Consider the following 18,208-nt stretch of genomic DNA (forward strand, 5'->3'; position numbering starts at 1 on the left):
TTGAATTTTATGGGAGAAAAGAACACAGAAAAAGCTGAAATTTTAATTTTTTTAACGGCACAAAGGCTACATGGGCTGTGAACAAAAGGTCCCATGTGGTAAAGGCCAAATATGAGAATTTTTTAGAGGAAACAAGTTGTTTTCCTTCCCACCCAAATAGAACTCAGGATTCTTATCTTCTAAGGCCGTGGCTTCAACCAATGTTGTCTCCGTGAGACCTCACAGCTAGCCTCTCAGGAGGACCCAACCGGCGATATCTTCCTGTCTAGAATCGGGACCATCACTCTTTTCCCTTGCTGTGTGGGCACATAGCTAAGTCAGGGCTCTCCTTAAACATGTCACTTTAATCTTCCTTATTTATTGTCATTACCTAGGCTCCCTTTCCAGCTCTTATCATCCCGCTTCTCTTCCATGATGGGGGTGCCAGTCAGGGTGGAAGAGTGGGAGAGCAAGCCCGATCCAGCATTGGAAATGGACATCAGAGACTTTGCTGGCCGCATGGATGATAGCTGCTCTGTCTTACTAGGCTCCTTCCGGGAACGTTGCTGGAGTACTTTGATCATGGCATCCTTCTCAATAATTTGGGCATGGAGGGTCTTAATCCTAGGAGTCAAAGACAAAGAACATATAAAGATCTTGTTGCCATCTTCATGTTCTACTCTCACTGCCTACATGGACTTGAACTTCCATTACCTTTTTGACTAAGTGGTGGTCTAGTTATTTCTGAGTTGTGAGACAAGGGACAGTGCTACATTTTCAAAATGCCTTTTTGTACCTCCAAATGGGTAGAACAGAGCATGTAGGAGTTGTTGCTTAAGTTTTAGGAATCCAAAGTACAATACTGGTGGGGGGGGGGGGAAGGCCGTATATGAGAGTAAACCGATATAGTGAGTGTTATAGTGAAGAATCTGAGGCAACAGAAATGAAGTCAGTGAAAAGATGGGAACTTCTATACATGGGCCATAACCTTCAAGTAATAAGTAAATGATTATGAGTTTATAAGAGACATCAGGTACAGCATGACTAGATGTTCTTTTACTGAGCACTGTGCAGTATAACAGGGTTGTGGTACAGTGCTAGAAAGAATACCCCAGAGTGCAAATACCAAAGGGTCAGTTCTGGCAGAAGGCAGATGGAAAGCAATTACCAAGGCCAAAGGGGAAAGCAACACTACTGGAATTCCACAGTGAGTGGAATGATCAAGGTAAAAGTCATTGCATCTCATATCCTAAGTAACAGGCTGGCAGGAGTGTAGGGGTGGGAGAGGCTACATTATCAGGTTTCCCAGCTGTGAAGGAAGATGCTCACCCTTCCCTGCTGATCTATCTGGTCTCCACACCAACTCGGGGTCCAGATCAACATTTTTTTTTCTTTTTTTAAAATTAGTTTATTTATTTTTTGGTTAATCCTCCCCTGAGGATACAGATCAACATTTTACCTGCCCTCCATATCAAGGCAACGCTTGTTGGCCATCAAGATTTCTTCCTCCTCTTTCTGGATGCGAGCTTCGAGAGCTGTGTCATAGCTGGTGTTAGGAGAGTGGCTGATGACTGTTGTGTCCCTGGGAAGGAAATGACAGTATGATAATGAGAGGATAGCAAAATCAATAAATCCTATCCCCTTCCTAAGTAAAAGATATTGCTGGGAAAGCCCTAAATTGAAACTAAACTTATTAGGCAAGATTAGTTTCTGGGTGGCTAACTGATAAGAGCTTTCAAGATAAGAAACTCCAACTTTCAGAACTAGAAGAGGTGATTGGCCTGGAACTAGCTGCAAAAGTCAGTGAGAGATTCTATGAGAAGTGTGCACGGTTTGCCTTCAAAACTAAGTGGATATCCTTCCAAAACATTCTGGTTTTCACATTTTGGCCAGGCAATAGGTGGATATTTATATTTCCACTTTATATTATTTATATTATATATAAGATATTTTATATTTCCATTTTATTCTCATGACAGTCATAAAATGAAAAAAGTTAGATTTTTAATGTGACAGATGAACAGCATTAACTACACCTGAGTGCTAGAAACAAACTATAGACATGTCAACAGGTAGGCATGTGAGCTGAGTGAGAAGCAGGGTCTTTGAGTCAGTGCCACGTGAGTCCTATCTAACCTGCATCTGAAAGGTTCTGGTTCCAAACCATTGAGTCTTCCCCAACTAAATGACTGTTCTCTTGCCAGAATCCCAACTGCATGAGGGACCATCATGTTCCATCTGAAAGTGTCTCAGGCCATTGACTCAAAGACTAATTAATAAGAAACGTGTGTATGTGTGTGTGTGTGAGAGAGAGAGAGAGAGAGAGAGAGAGAGAGAGAGAGAGAGAGAGAGAGGAAAGAAAGAAGAGGGTCTAATGGGCATGGCTGATGTCTAATTAGCACAAGTCAAAAACAAGGGAATCCTTTATTCTGTTGATAAGTGAGGTCATTGCATCTTTCTTTAGTTCACTCACAACTAGCAGTAGAGAAAAAGGGAAATGGAACGAAGAAAACTGGATCTTATTTGAGTAACGTGGAGGGAAAGAAAAGAGATTAGGAAGAATATTGATGTAATTATATTGCACTTTAAGGAAATCAGACAATAGGCTGGGAAAACAATGAACTGGCACTGCTTCATTATATTTCCTATGAGAACACAGATCTGTGGGAGAACTCCAGACATATTTTCTGCTGGCAGCTCGCTCCAGCTGTGTTCTCTTAGCTTAGAGATTGTGACCAGTGCAGCTGGGAGCAAAGGGGCAATGGAATGAAGAGGCAGAAAGTTAGTATTAAAGTTGGGAAATTTTGGTGTGTTTTTGCAAAAAAATACTGTCCCCAAAACACTTGCACCTTCTATACAAGGCTGAAACAACTTATTTGAATAGGGAAATAATTGGAGAGCAAGGAAGGAATAGATTACAATGGCTCTCATCATTTGCTAAATTCAAAATATTTTAGTATCTCAGAATTCTACACTTGCTCTAGAGCAGTTCACTTGCTTGAAGTCCTACTGGGAATGGCTCCAGTGCTCCAAAGTACCTAAGAAGAAGTGGCACTGTACAGTGGTGAGAGCACCAGCTCTGACTATAGACCACACCAGGGTCAAGCCCCAGCCTTTCTAAGTTCACTGCCACTAACAAACTCTCTGAGCTCAAGAAGTCAGTTAACTGCTCTAGGTCTCAGCCTCTTCATATGCAAAATGGAAATAATTGTACCTATATCTCATGGGATCTTTAGGGGATAAAATTGAAGTATGCATGTAACATAGTGCCAGACTCAGTAAAAATACTCAACAAAGTTATCTATTATTAGGAGACAAAAGTATAGGTAGAAGGAGAATAACATTAAAGAGATTATGACTATAAAGAATTCCAGTTCTTGGTATAACCCCGGAGGCATTTCCTGCAGTACAGAGTTTCAGTGTGATGGCTGAGGCTTCAGAGCCAGACCTCTCTAAAAAGTGCATGGTATCTATGGACACTGGGAACTTGAGCATATTGGTTTGTCAGTAGGGGAGCCACTGCTGGCTTACTGCCACATCCACTGCATAAAAGACCTTTCGGGGGACTCAGAGCCCTGCCAGCTAATTGATATGGACACTGTGAGCTCCTCACAGGAATGGAGCCTGAAAATGTGGGGCACTTAGTGAATTCCTACAGAGCTGCCAGGACGGCCTTCAATATCAATCTTCTTTCTAGAAGCTGGGCTACTAAGCCCATGGTTTAGGCAAAAGCAAGCAAGCACAGTGTTTGAAGGAGCACCTTGACCTGTTAACTCCCAATTCTGTGAAACGATTCTTAAGCACATTCATAGAGAGATGCTGAGCTTGAAAACACAACCTGCAAATAACAAACCCTAAATCCATGAATTTGTCATGCCCCATCTCCAATTCTTAAGTTATCTGTTTCTGGCAATTGTCTTTTCGGCCATCTTCTCTCTCCTTCCTTTCTCCAACAAAGTTATCCCCATCACATTACTTACATTGCTTTCTAGAATACCACCCATGACCTCCAAATTAAAACATCAAGTGGCCTTTTAAACTTCAAGTCTATCTTTTCATATAGGTAGCATCCTTTTATTTGTTAATTATGTAAACTCAGCCATGAGTACAGCACTATGTTTGAAGTTACTACGAGGCTGTAGAGTGGCTAGATATCAGTAAGACTAGTTCCTGACTGCAGGAAACTTGTAAGGGGAAACAAAAAAGTTAATAATTAATGATTACAGAAATGAGTTTGGACTTTACTCCAATAGGCACTGAAAATAATTAGAGCTTTTCGAGAGGATTGCAATGATCCCAGCTGTGTGTTAGGACGATAGCGTTCTCTTACTGAAATGTGATGGAGGGATTAGAGGAGCATTAATACTAGACACAGGCAGACCAGTCAGAAAGGTTATATTGAAATAATCCCAGCAAGATATAATGAAAACAGGAACCAGTGAAATGGCAAGGGAAATGGAAACAGACTATAGAAGGCAGAATTGCTAGAACTTGGAGAATGCTTAAATCTGTGTTAAGGTGAGGGAAGAATGAATGAGAACTTTGTTGTTTCTGATTCAAATGACTAGAAGAGATGACATACCACTCATTTTCTAAGACAGAAAATGGAAGAGAGATTTTTTTCCCCAAAAACACAATATAATGGATTTTTATTTTAATTACATTGGAGGTAAAGTATTTTACAAATAGCCATATAACAATATCCAACAAGTTGTTGAAATTTCTAACTTTAATTTTAGAGATGTCGGAGTTACTACTTGAAGCTGTAATACAGAACAAAATAACTAAGACAATGTAGAATGGGAAGAAAATTGAGGCTGGAAACTGAGAAAGGCCTACAATGAAGGAAAAGGTAGACATATGTAATGTGTGTGGCCAGCTTCTATCTCCTGCTTCCCTTTCTTCCTTCTTTCCCAGATTTACTTTGCCCAAAATAAGAATGAAACTTGCACATTCTGAGAGGTTGATCAGGTGTTTTATCTTTTTATCCTTTCGCTGCTCTTCAGAAATAATTCACCAACTGCACTGCTAAATAGCTCTTCTGGGATTGAATTCCTAGGTGGTAATTTTCCTCATCTATATTAAGCATCTAGAGAGGAATCAATCTCTAGGGACACAAAAGTATGAAATTATAATATAGGCCCTATTAGTGTGATTATTTATAATACTTTTTAGTCCTCAACTGATAATGTCTTTTTATTGATTTTTAGAGAAAGGGGAAGGGAGAGGAAGAGAGAAACATTGATCAATTGCCCTGTATGCACCCTAACCGGGGATCAAACCCACAACCCAGGTGTGTGCCCTGACCGGGAACTGTACCAGTGACCCTTCAGGGCACTGGATGACACTCAACCAACTGAGCCACACTGGCCAGGGTTATTTATAATATTTCTAAGTGAGTAAATAATAAGCCTCAAATACTGGTAGTAACTCTTGAACAGGTAATAATCCCTATTTCATCATCTTTGAAATCATGATATCTGGGAGGTAGCAGAGTATAGTGGCTAGGTGTCAAAAATGTAGATTTAAATCCTGATTCTCCTGCCTCATAGTAGCTGTGTGTGATCTTGGGCAAACTATTTACACTGTGCCTCAGTTTCCTTATCTGTATAATGGATAATAGTACTTATCTGAAAGAATTATTGTGAGGATGATCAATAATTTTAAAGTGCTTAGAAGAGTATGTTATACATTAAATACTCAATGTGATTTCTTGCATTGACATCTTTCACTTTGACAAGAGGTGTTTCATAGAATCAAAATGCTGGAAGGAATATAAATAGAGGCACAGTATAAATAGTTTTCCCAAGATCACACACAGCTACTAAGAGGCAGAAGAAATCAGGATTTAATCTTCATTTTTGACACCTTAATCTCTGTACTCTGCTGCCTCCCAGATATCATGATTTCAAAGATGATGAAATAGGTATTATTACTTATTAAATATGTCTTCTAACTTGAGGAGAGATAGTTGTCTAGTCTTATGTTAAAATTCTGTATTTTATTTTTCACAAAGGCTAAACACTGGAAATAATCCAAATATCCATTATCAAGTGAATGGATAAACAACTGTGGTAAATCCATACCATGGAACGCTACTCAGTGACAACTTCCTTACTATCCTGCATCTTGACCTAGAGTCTTATTCTGAAGTCAGTTTCAGCAACGAACTTCCCAGTACCAAGAACCCTGGCTTTCTAACATTTTCCCACACTGCATACCTTCATGAGCTGTATCTTTCTAAGTTTATGCGCAAAGACAACAAAATTACCTTGCATCTCCCTTACAGTGCTAGGGTTTCCTGAATAAAATCTGAACAAGTGCTGGGCACAGGTGTTTTCTTGGGAGCGTGTAGCTAAATTTAGTATTAATTCTGCTTCTAATCTACAAAGTTCTCGGCCATCCGAGTAGCACAGCTGGAGTGTCTGTGCACTTTATCACTACACTGGCATGTACTGAGCAGACTTCTCAGAAAACAAAAACAAGTAAGCTTAAGCCCATGGGGAATTCAAAGTCCAAACACAGGCGATTCTAATCGCTTTAAGGCAGTGGTTCTCAACCTTTGGGTCGCGACCCCTTTGGCAGTCGAACGACCCTTTCACAGGGGTCGCCTAAGACCACCCTGCATATCAGATATTTACATTATGATTCATAACAGTAGCAACATTACAGTTATGAAGTAGCAACGACAATAATTTTATGGTTGGGTCACAACATGAGGAACTGTATTTAAAGGGCCAGAAGGTTGAGAACCACTGCTAAAGTTTATAGGGGACACCAGGAGGCAGGCAGAGAAACATAAGATGTCTTCCTAGAGAATTGGAAATAGGTTTACAAACCACCAGTCCAGCTCTTAAGCATTGAACTCCCTCTGATTTAGCAGGAGAAAGACTCAAAACTAAAGGTATCAACTGGCCCCTCCACACAAACACTCCAGCTCAAAGTGTGGCAAGCGCTTCCAGACTCTTCCAGTTCACCATGTTTAGGAGAATCTTAAAAACAACACTGTGGTTTTTAATGACTTTCTGGATAGAGACTGTGCTGGGTGCAATATGCTATAGGCCACCTTGAATACCCAGCTCCAGATCAAGGCTCTGCCTGTATCTCCACAACACATGTCATCTCATTATTTGAATTTAGTGTTTTTGAAATACGTTTTTATTGATTTTTAGAGAGATAGGAAGGGAGATGGATAGAGAGGTAGAAACATTGATGAGAGAAACATCATCGATCGGCTGCTTTCTGCATGCCCCCTACTGGGGATTGAGCCCGAAACCTGAGCATGTGCCCCAACAAGGAATAGAACCAGTGACCTCTTGGTTCATGGGTCAATACTCAACCATTGAATCACACCAGCCAAGCACGAATTTAGTTTTGTCATTGTTTCATTCTTTCCCAAATGATGAGTATGACTAGCAGAGAGCCAACAAACTGGATAAGAACAGTTTCCTCCAAAGATCAAAAAATTACTGTTTATAATGTGAAAAGGGGAACAAATAAGCTGAAACATTTTTAAAATCCTCCAGCCACGTTCCTTTATCAAGTAGAACGTGACTGCTTACATGTGATAGACTCATGGACATAGAGAATGTATCCTTCAAATATAGACCTTCGCAAAGGGCAGGGTGGATTCATGTTAAGCATAGCCTTTGGCATACCTTGGACAAGCCAGAGGTATCAAATGGCAGCAGCCACTCCTGAGTGACATTTAGTTTCGGAGTGCATTTTGCTGGAGAGTCTTTCACTCCAGCGTGGGGGCTGAACAAAGAAACCTACACATCTGGCTGAAAGACACTGTGGCTCTGGCGATGTAGGTGTGCAAATGGTTCAGTTGATTCCATCTGTGATTGTTCTGGCTTCTGAGGAAAGCTGAACTATGATTCCAATAAGTTTATAAATAACTTTCATTTTCAAATCCCTGATCCTCTGCCCCCACAGTCATTCAGTCCCTGCATAACCAGATGAAAGAAAACACACTTAAGTAGAAAGTAGGAGGGGTGGAGAACATTAGAGAAGAAAAAAGAACACACTGGAAAATCTATTAATTAGTCACCTTTTTGTTCTCCTACCCCCAGCCCCATGCCCTTCAAGGAGTGACTGTACCAGCCAAGGAGTTACCTCTGAGCAGCTACAGTTGCAGCAGCATCCAGAGCAAAATGTCTCATCACGTTCTCCTCTAAGTACTTTTGTTCCCACTTAGTCATATCAGCTTCGAGGGCCAGAATCCGTTCCTCCTTTTCACGAAGGAGCTCCATCAGTGCAGCAGCATTGTATTCCGAAACGTTGGTGGGCTGAGAGCTGCCCTGGCGCTGTTGGGGGAGATGCCGACACCCCTCAGATTAGTAGGAAAAGAAGTGTGGTAGCCAAGTCCCATTTGAAGAGTCTCTATATTTGGAAAGAATTATTGCCCAAGCCACTTCAGTTTGGATTCTGATTCTGAAGCAAAAAGGAATTCAGATTTCCTCCTACGGCCACAGGATTGTCTATTTTGGGCTTGAATCTGAGACTCCCTTGATTAAGAAAGGAGCGTGCCATATCCAATTGTCATGCTGCTCAGAAAGTGGATAAATGTTTTACAAACCACCATGCTTGCCTGCCTGCATGGTAGATGATTAAAATTGGAATCACAAATCTAGGCTTTGGTTTTTACCTTGCCCCTAACTTGTTGTTTGGCTTTCAATAAGTCATGCAACTTTTTCTAGGTCTTGATTTACTTTCATGTAAAAATGAGGGGTATGGTCTGATAATTCTAAAGACCATTTCCAATTCGAAAATGATTAGGAATCTACTTTTATAGCATCTTCACTTCTTGTTGGGTCTACTGTTTCTGGGGTTCATGTGAAAAATAAAAGGTGCAAGATAATAGGCATTAAGGATTTTGCTGTGATAGGAAGCTAAGTAAGCAAGCTTTGCCTTTACAATTAAGAGGTACTCTGGAGTAAGATCGGGTGAGGCAAAAATCCTAAAAATGAGCATGAGTCTGTTTTTGTCTTCATGTCAAACACCAAGGGAAAAATAAGCAGTCAGGAATACTCCTTTTCTTTTAAGTTCACCAACCTGTTGAATTCTGAGGGATTCCAGTTCTCTCTCCAGTCGTGTCCGGAGACGGTGTTCCAGCTGCTCACGCTTTTCACATGCTGCCTGGAGCTGTACAAGGGCCTGCTGCATCTTCTCCACCTTATCTACATACACCTGCTTCTTTTTCAGCTGAAAAATCAGGTTGAGACAGGTTGAAGGAAAGATAACAAGATCAATTATGCACTCCCCCACAAACCAGCCCTGTTTAGCTCTCTTCCAACTTTAAAAATGAGTACATTGTGAGAAGGTTCTTCATGATGAATAGCAGGCTGCCTGGCATTTATCATACTGAGAATGCAATAAATGACAGGAATGAGAAGCCTTTTGTAATCTCCTTCCCCCCTCCTTATCTCTAGGTCTTCCCCAAATCTATTTCCATGAGTAAAATCAGACAGACTACGATGGAAGTAACAGTAGATGGCAAACTCTTAAAATTCCTGTTTTTGGATGTCTTCACCTCTGCTCTTCTTCACTCTAAACTGGAAAATACTGGGGGAAGGTATATCTCACTTTGGTCATTACAATAGAGAAATGCTAAAAAATGCAGGGGCTCTCCAGGGGAAAAAAAGCTTAATTTGGCATGGAAAGGAAGCGGTCTCCCTTTATGCAGGTCAATTGCTGAAGGTACAAGGAGTTCATAATTGTCTGTTTGAAGCCCACAGTCCTGGAAATTACCTTTTATTAAAGGAACAGAGAGTGCGTGCAATTTCTGCATCACTCAAGAGTTTGAATTGATAATATTGGACTGTAATCTCTCAACTTTTGGAGGGGAGACCTTTAAAGATCCCTAAACACTCAAACTAATGAATCAAATATAAAACTAAATAAGTCAAACGCCTCTTCCTCTCTGAAAGGCTATGAGCCATATCCCAAAGCAAAGGTAGGAGTAGGCTGGGACTAACAAATTTAAATTCTTGTACCCTTGCAACTTACAAGTCAAGTCCTGGCACCATGGGAATGAAGGAATGAGGAAATACTCTCTTTAAAGAAGGTATACATACCCTCAAGAACTAAAAAAATTGGAAAAGTACATCCTTCCAAATTTGTTAGTAAATGAGCAGATAATGCTTTTCATACTACTTGTAGAATGCCTTTCTTGCTAATAAAATCAACCTATAGACTCTCTATAAAGCAGAATTTTTTTTCCAAATTGTCCATCATTTTCATGGAGGCTGAGGTTAGGGATACTTTCATTATTATTATTTAAATCTGAAAAAATTAATAACTTGGTCAAAAGAAAATTCAAGAATTCAACTAAACTAACTTCTCAACAAATTCCCAAGCCCTTGAGCTACCTAGGCAGACAGTTTCAATGTAAGAAGTTACCCATTCTACCGGCATTGCTCGTACCCACTTAGCTGGGGCCAAGCGAGCATAACCTGACTATCCCATTGTAGAAGCCAGGTAATTCCTTAATGGTAATGAGTCCAAATCATTGCTATCTGAAATTTCCAGTCAGATGCCAATGGCTTGTGCTAGTGGGGAAATTCTCCTGTCTTATAACAGCCTTTTCTACAAATTGGAATTGAACTTTCTCTAGGTAGAAAAAAACCCAAACATGTTATATTTTCCTACCAGACACATAGTATGTTTTGCCTCAGTAAATAAGACTAAATTTTTTTTCTATATGTTCTTGACATTTCCTTTTATTCCAAGGCCTGGTTCAATCTAACCTTATAAACCAGATGACGCAAGCTATAAATCTAGATGTGTGTATTCATTAGACCTTTGCCTAAGAAATAAAAGAAACAAAAATCATCATTCTCTTTGCCTCAATAAGCTTAAACCTTTCTTTCCTTGGATACATGACTATTTACTTATAACAACACTGACTAGACTAGGGCAATGAAGACCTTTAAGCCATGGGTGCCCTGCCTTCTTATTTGCTAAGCTTTGAATAATTGGGAAACAGAAAATATCCTCTATACTTCACCTTTTGGGTTCTATAATCCTCATGAGCTACTTAAAGTTGAATGCATTTATTTGTGAACTGCTCTGAAAACCTTAGGGAAGCAATGCAATGTTAATGCAGAGAATGTTAACTATAATTACTGAGGCTTACAGCAGTTATACTTAAAGGCAATTAAAGTTAGATAGCATGCAGTTCTTGTATTAATGGTAAAGTACAGCAATGTAAATGCAGAGAACTGAAAAATAAGCAGTCCATGGACAGGTGAATTTCTCCATGCTCTGTCTTTCTTGAGAAAGAAAACCTCAATATTTTACCAAAGGCATTCCCAGCAATTTCTATTGCTGAGCCACCCTTCTGAAATGGAAAGACAATAAAGAAGCAGAGAGTTTTCTGAGTTGGCTGAAGATAGACATGCAGATCAGACAACTTCCACAAAGCAGGCCAAGAAAAATCCCATTATGCTTTCTTTGCCACTGGGATGATTTCCCAAAAGGTACAAGGACCTCTGTTGCTGGAATAATTCTACCTCTTTTTTAAAAAGAAAGAGTGCAGTTCACCCATAAGCATATGATCACGTAGTAAATACTTAATCTCTAAATAAGTAAGGATAGAAAAAGACAGCTTTTGGATGCTATAAATGCAAACAACAAAGTCAACTATCTTCTAAGTCACATACTCTGTTTTCTAGATCTCTTCAATAAGTAGAAACAAAGGCCTATGTGGTTTATTAAACCCTCCACTATCCCACATGTTACATGCTTCACTTTTACCTTCATCATGATAAACCCCCTCTTCTGCCTCTCTTCTACAAACTCATCTCCATTGCTAGGCTTCTGAAATGTTATATAAGTATCTAGGACATCCTGGGCCCTCAACTACACCTCCCAATGCCATCAGAAGTGTCCGTGGTTCCTTCTTAGGTAAAGAGAGAGGCCATATAGTAAAATGGTAAAAGGTCATGAGCTCCGGCCTCAGACTGCTAAAGTCCAAATCTTGGCTCTCCCACTCACTAGGCATGCAACCTTAGGCAAGCTACTTTTATCTCCCCAAGCTTCCTTTTTACTCATTCATCAATAATATAGAGGTGATAATACCATACACCTTTATAAAGGTCAAAGGAGATAACATATGAAGTGTTTAGTGGAGTGTTTGGCAAAAAAAAATACTCAGTTGCCAAAACCGGTTTGGCTCAGTGGATAGAGCGTCGGCCTGCGGACTGAAAGGTCCCAGGTTCAATTCCGGTCAAGGGCATGTACCTGGGTTGCAGGCATATCCCCAGTAGGAGATGTGCAGGAGGCAGCTGATTGATGTTTCTCTCTCATCGATGTTTCTAACTCTCTATCTCTCTCCCTTCCTCTCTGTAAAAAATCAATAAAATATATTTAAAAAAAAATACTCAGTTATTTTTCTTTTTTTAAAGGAAAAGTTATTGCCAAGTCACGCATGCTCTAGTCCAGTGATGGCGAACCTTCTGAGCTCGGCATGCCAGCATTTTGAAAAACCCTAACCTAACTCTGGTGCCGTGTCACATATAGAAATTTTTTGATATTTGCAACCATAGTAAAACAAAGATTTATATTTTTGATATTTATTTTATATATTTAAATGCCATTTAACAAAGAAAAATCAACCAAAAAAATGAGTTCGCGTGTCACCTCTGACACACGTGTCATAGGTTCGCCATCACTGCTCTAGTCCTTTCAACTTTGAACATTCACTCCAGATAGCCTTGATATGGTTCTCATCATCTCAGTAGCTCTAATTTTCACATCAATGTCTAATTAATACATTAAAACACGGCAATTTTGCCCAGAAGCACATATAAAATTAGGCCTCAAACACTTTATGAAATACAGCTTCAGATATCCTTACAGAGCAGGGCCCTTCATTGGTGATACAATTAAAACCAAGCAATGAGTAGCTGCCAGGATACCATATTCTCTCAAAATGATATGACTTAGGAGCACCTCCACTTTATGAGAAATAAATACTTTACCTATGGTTGAAGGTATTGTTTAACTAAAGACCCTTATGCAGAGCACATACCACACCACACACACACACACACACACATACACAGATATAGTGTGTGTATGTGTGTGTGTGTGTGTATATATATATATCAGAAATCTGATATATATATATCAGAAATTTCTATTTGACAGCAAAATGAAAGGAACAAGGTGGTAATCAGGAGACTTGTATACTAGTTCTGGCTCTGCTCTTATTGGTAATTTGCTTACCTGTTTTCAGCCTCAGAGTCCCTATTTATTTTTTAAAAATTATGGGGCTTTTAGAAGTCAGCAAACTGAAATGGTCAGCAGTGGGCCAAATCAAGCCAAATGCCCACTCATTTATGCATTGGCTATAGCAACCTTCGTGCAATAATGGCAGAGTTGACCAGGTGTAGTTGCAAAAGAAACTATGGTCCATAGAACTGAAAATATTTACTCTCTGGTCCTTTGCAGATAAAGTGCCAGCACCTGGAGTGATTTTCAAACCGTGTTTCAGAGGCCTAGTGTATTGTTGAGTGTTTCAGAGGCCACTAGTGTGTGAGTTGTATCATATGGTTTTTATATGTTTTTTATATATTAGCGTTTTACATAAAACTTCATTTCAAAAAAAGATTGCTGCCCTGGTCGGTGTTTCTCCATGGTTACTGTGTTGGCCTGTGCACCGAAGGGTCTCCATGGGTTAAATTCCCAGTCAAGGGCACATACCTGGGTTGCAGGTTTGATCGCCACCCTGATTGGGGCATGTGCAAGATGCAACCGATTGATGTGTCTCTCTCTCACATCGATGTTTCTCTCTCTCTCTCTCTCTCTCTCTCTCTCTCTCTCTCTCTCTCCCTCTCCCTCCCTCCCTCCCTCCCTCCCTCCCTCCCTCCCTCTCTCCCTCCCTCTCTCCTTCCACTCTCTCTAAAAAGCAATTAGAAAAAAAATCCCCAGGTGAGGATTAACAAACAAACAAAAAAAGATTCCTAAGGATCCCATGGTATTTCTCCCCTCAGTACCATTGGATATATCATTTTATCTCTTAGGAACACCCTGTGCACTAGGTCTTATGAGGTTAAAACAACAATACTGGGCTAGACAGATGCTCTCAGATGTTCTCTAATAATCTTTTAATTCACAAATATTTTATGAATATAAGCTTCCCCTTTTCACCTTCAACACTGACAAATAAGAGGGTTAGGCAAAATAAGATCCTAGAATTCCTTACAGGAACATTCTTGGAGATAAAAGCAAAAGTCCTGCCTTAGTTTGTGTGCATGTACATGCACGCCAGAGACAGAACATAAATGTGTGTAGTCTCCATAGGATCTTAGATGATTTATTTTTCTATATTTTCAGTGTTCAAGGAAGTAAAAGTCCATTTGGAAGGTTTCCAAAGCCAAGGTAGAAACTCCAGTCTAGAGATGAGTACCCATGGGTCCTTAGATGCCCATCATTTAAACCCATCATTTAAACCAAATTCCCTTCAGATAGTCAGCAAATGGGGGAAATCATCCCATCCATTCACGTTTTCTTACCAAATGCCAATTTTCAAAAAGCTGTCAAAGTCCCCTTTCCCTTGCTTTTCCTAATTCTATGTTCTCCTAATATGATTCCTTAAATCACTCTTGCTTTCTGTCTTAATCATTTAGACTCACCTTCCCTTCTAAACCCAACCCCCACCTTCTGCTATACCCCAAGGTCCAATCTGTGGTAGTTTATTCTTTTGCCTCTACACCAGTGCTTCCTATCTGGGGATAATTTTCCCTCCCGGGAACATTTAGCTATGTGTAGAGACATTTTGGGTAGTTACAGCTGGGGGTAGGTTGCTACTGGCACCTCATGAGTAGAAGCCAGTAATGTTGCTAAATATCCCACAGCGGACAGGACAGCTCCTCCACCACTACCACCAAAGAATTATCTGGCACCAAATGTCAACAACACTGAACTTGTGAAACTTTGCTCTACACCTCGGCACTACTGGAAATCTCCTTCATGCCGCACTTTCAACAGCTACTTATATGCCTATTTTTAAGGTTATCATGCTCTCTTTCATCACAGACCTCTGCAAGATTTCTCACTCTGACACTTAATAAGCCCCAGACTGCTTTCATCTTCACCCAAAATGCTTTCCTTCGGTTAGTTCAGTCATTATCATTACTTATCCTATTTTTCCAGTCTCAAAATTTTGGAATTGCTACTCTCACTTTCCTTTGTCTACCATGTCCTATCACTATGTCTTAATTCTGACTATTATCTCTCAGATTATTTTATTTCTTTATATTTTTATAGCTTATATAGTTTAAGTCCTTATTTCACAGCTAAATTATAATAACCTAACATATCTCCTTATTTGCAGTTACCTTCTCCCATCTGCACACAAGCACACATGTCCACACACACAAACACACACACACAATCAGTCCATCCTACATATAGTTGCTATAACAGACATCCCCAAGTAGTACATTATAAAACTGCTTTATTTAAGAACAAAAGCAATCTACTACTAGCATAGCCATTCAAGCAGTATTGATTAGGTACCTACTATATCCAATGCACTTTTACACCTCCTCTCTTATTTCTTTAGATAAGAGCTCTTCTCTCTCATCTATATCTCAAACCACTTAATGCTTTTCAATTCACCCACAGTCTACTGTCAAATTGTCTCCTGTCCAGCCTAAATATGGCTCTTAAAAATGCCTTTATCAATATTCTAGGCTGCTACTGCCTTAAAATTCAACCAGGCTTACAATGCAAGTGATCAACTTTTATATCAGTCTGATCACTTCTTCATCTTTCCTTAACATATCAATAAACTCTCCAGTTCTTCCGTGAATAATCCTACCTGACCCTGACTGTTACTCTTCCCTAGAGTCTCTCATCCATTATGTGTACTCTATTAGCAATCATTTGATAAGATTTCATTCATGTATATATTCATTCATTCATTCAACAGATATTTACTGAATGCTTATCACATGCCAGGCCCTATTTTACATCTGAGAGCAGTAGTGACCCAATGGGAAACAAGACGAAGTCCCTGCCCCATTTGAGGGCAGTATTCCATAAGCTACTTAAGGGTAGGGCCCTTCTATTTCCAATTCATTGTTCACTATACTCTTGGTGACCAGTTAATATTAAATAACTATCAAGTACAAAAACAAATATGACCATAGCATAGCTTGGTTAACTGCAAATATACAAACAATAAACACATATTGTTAAATATATTTACTTTGCTTGGCAAGTCAAGATAAGAGTTTCAAATAATTCTTGTTATGAGATAAGTTTTTAAAAGGGGAAAACTGGGAGAAAGAACAGCAGGAAAGCAACCTATTGAAGAATAGAATAAATACTCTTGAGCTCAATCAATCATACTTTTCCATTGCACTTTTGAAACAATTTGAACCCATTCCCAAGCATTTGGCAAATCTCTTAACCCCCTTCTGACTCAGGAAAATCTGATCCCTGCAAATGAGCACCATGTGATGGCATCTTTCCCTCCTTCCAACAACTATGGATGTCTTTCAAATTTAATTTTTAAAGGATGGCTATGTACAAAATTACTTCTAGGTCCCCTAAAGCTACCCATTTGCCTCAGCCATTTGCAAGGAAGTGATTAATCATTAACCTTCTCCATTTATTCATCAGTGGACAAAGGTTAAGATGGGATATTTTGGAATTAAGAGATCTGGGTTTTCTACTAGATTTATCACTAACTATATGATCTGTGTCCACTTTAATTTCATAATTTGTCTAAAGAAGATAAAACTTGAAATATTTGTAAAGTGGGATACAATAATATATTTGGAAATATTTTCAAAATGTTAAAAAGTGTATTGGGAGTCGAAATAAACAGGTAGAACACAGAGGATTTTTAGGGCATTGAAAATAGCATGTATGATGCCATATTGATGGATATATGTCATTATAAACAGGGGTGGGCAAAAGTAGGTTTGAAGTTGTGAGTATGCAAAACAGTTTATTCTTGTATTATTATTTGTTAAATATTGTGTTATTTTCCATACAAACAACTGTAGACCTACTTTTGCCCACCCCTGTATTTATTCAAGCCCATAGAATGTACAACTCCAAGATGAACCATAATGTAAACTATGAACTTTGGGTGATTGTGATGTGTCAAATAGATTCAATTGTAACAAATGTACTGCTCTGATGGGAAATGTTGACAATGGTGGAGGCTATCCATGTGTGGGAAGCAGTGGGAATATGGAAAATCTCTGTACTTTCCCCTTAATTTTGCTGTGAACCTACAACTGCTCTAAAAAAAAGCCTTAATAAATCATGAAGAAATATACAGATGGATAGGTAGAGGGGGTGGACTATTATTACTAGCTGGATGAACACCAACATATACAAACATTCTATTGGCTAAAGGACATTGAGACTAATAACACAGAACTAAGTCCAGTGGCACAGAGAACATCATTCATTATGTCTGATTTTCATCTTCCCATCTATTGCCTACACCTCCAAACACTCATTGTATCACAAATATGACAACTGACATTTATACAACTAGTCATATGCTACTTCATGAACTTTATACAACTAGTTATATGCTACTCCATGAACTTTCAGTGATTTCTATTTTATTTAATTTAGCCTTACCCAGGAGTCCCTGGTTCCAAGTAAGAGTTCCCTCTGAAGCAATTTGGAAATACTACCCTGGTATTAGCAAGCTGCCTCTGTCCGTTACCAAAAGACTGTGGTCCACTGGTGGATATTAAAATAATTAAAGAGTAGAAACCATCTCTAGAAACTTGTTACCAAGGGAATGAAGTTCATTCTGTTAAAGAGGCAAAAGAAAGATACAAAGGGCTTCAAATTTGGGAATTTCAAAAGCCAAAATCATCAGGAAAAACTGAGAAAATCAAGCTCTGAGAAGTCAATCCACCTCTATTTGGGGTGGGGACATAATTTCTTAACATATTGGGTGAAGCAAGACCTATTTCAAAGAAAATATGCTGCCATAAATATGGGAAATTTCATCCTTAGATGAAATGTCCTTCATGTAATTCAAAAATTCATCAGAACGTTATATACTTTATCTGAATTCCTATCAACACCCTCAATGCATACATAATCCACACCCTTGGATATTCCATCTGCATTTAGAATCCATAATAATCATTGTATGAGTTTTACCTACACCAATAAAATCTTATTGTTTGAAAAGTATTTTGGGTTAGACATATAAATGTCTATGCCGATAACATCC

The 18,208-nt window shown here is 39.2% G+C and overlaps 1 protein-coding gene across 1 annotated transcript in view; it reads right to left on the reverse strand.

The window, feature by feature from the left end:
- AMOT (angiomotin) overlaps positions 1 to 18,208 on the reverse strand; it is a gene marked incomplete at both ends in the record, with an annotated part of 48,869 nt that overhangs the window by 1,824 nt on the left and 28,837 nt on the right. Inside the window, 4 exons of the mRNA XM_081081974.1 lie at positions 371 to 603; positions 1,439 to 1,561; positions 8,098 to 8,288; positions 9,037 to 9,186. Coding sequence (XP_080938100.1) covers positions 371 to 603; positions 1,439 to 1,561; positions 8,098 to 8,288; positions 9,037 to 9,186 — 697 coding nt within the window. The remainder of the gene's footprint in view (positions 1 to 370; positions 604 to 1,438; positions 1,562 to 8,097; positions 8,289 to 9,036; positions 9,187 to 18,208) is intronic.

Source organism: Myotis nattereri (assembly GCF_964212035.1).
Source record: "Myotis nattereri genome assembly, chromosome: X".
Classification (NCBI taxonomy): domain Eukaryota; kingdom Metazoa; phylum Chordata; class Mammalia; order Chiroptera; family Vespertilionidae; genus Myotis; species Myotis nattereri.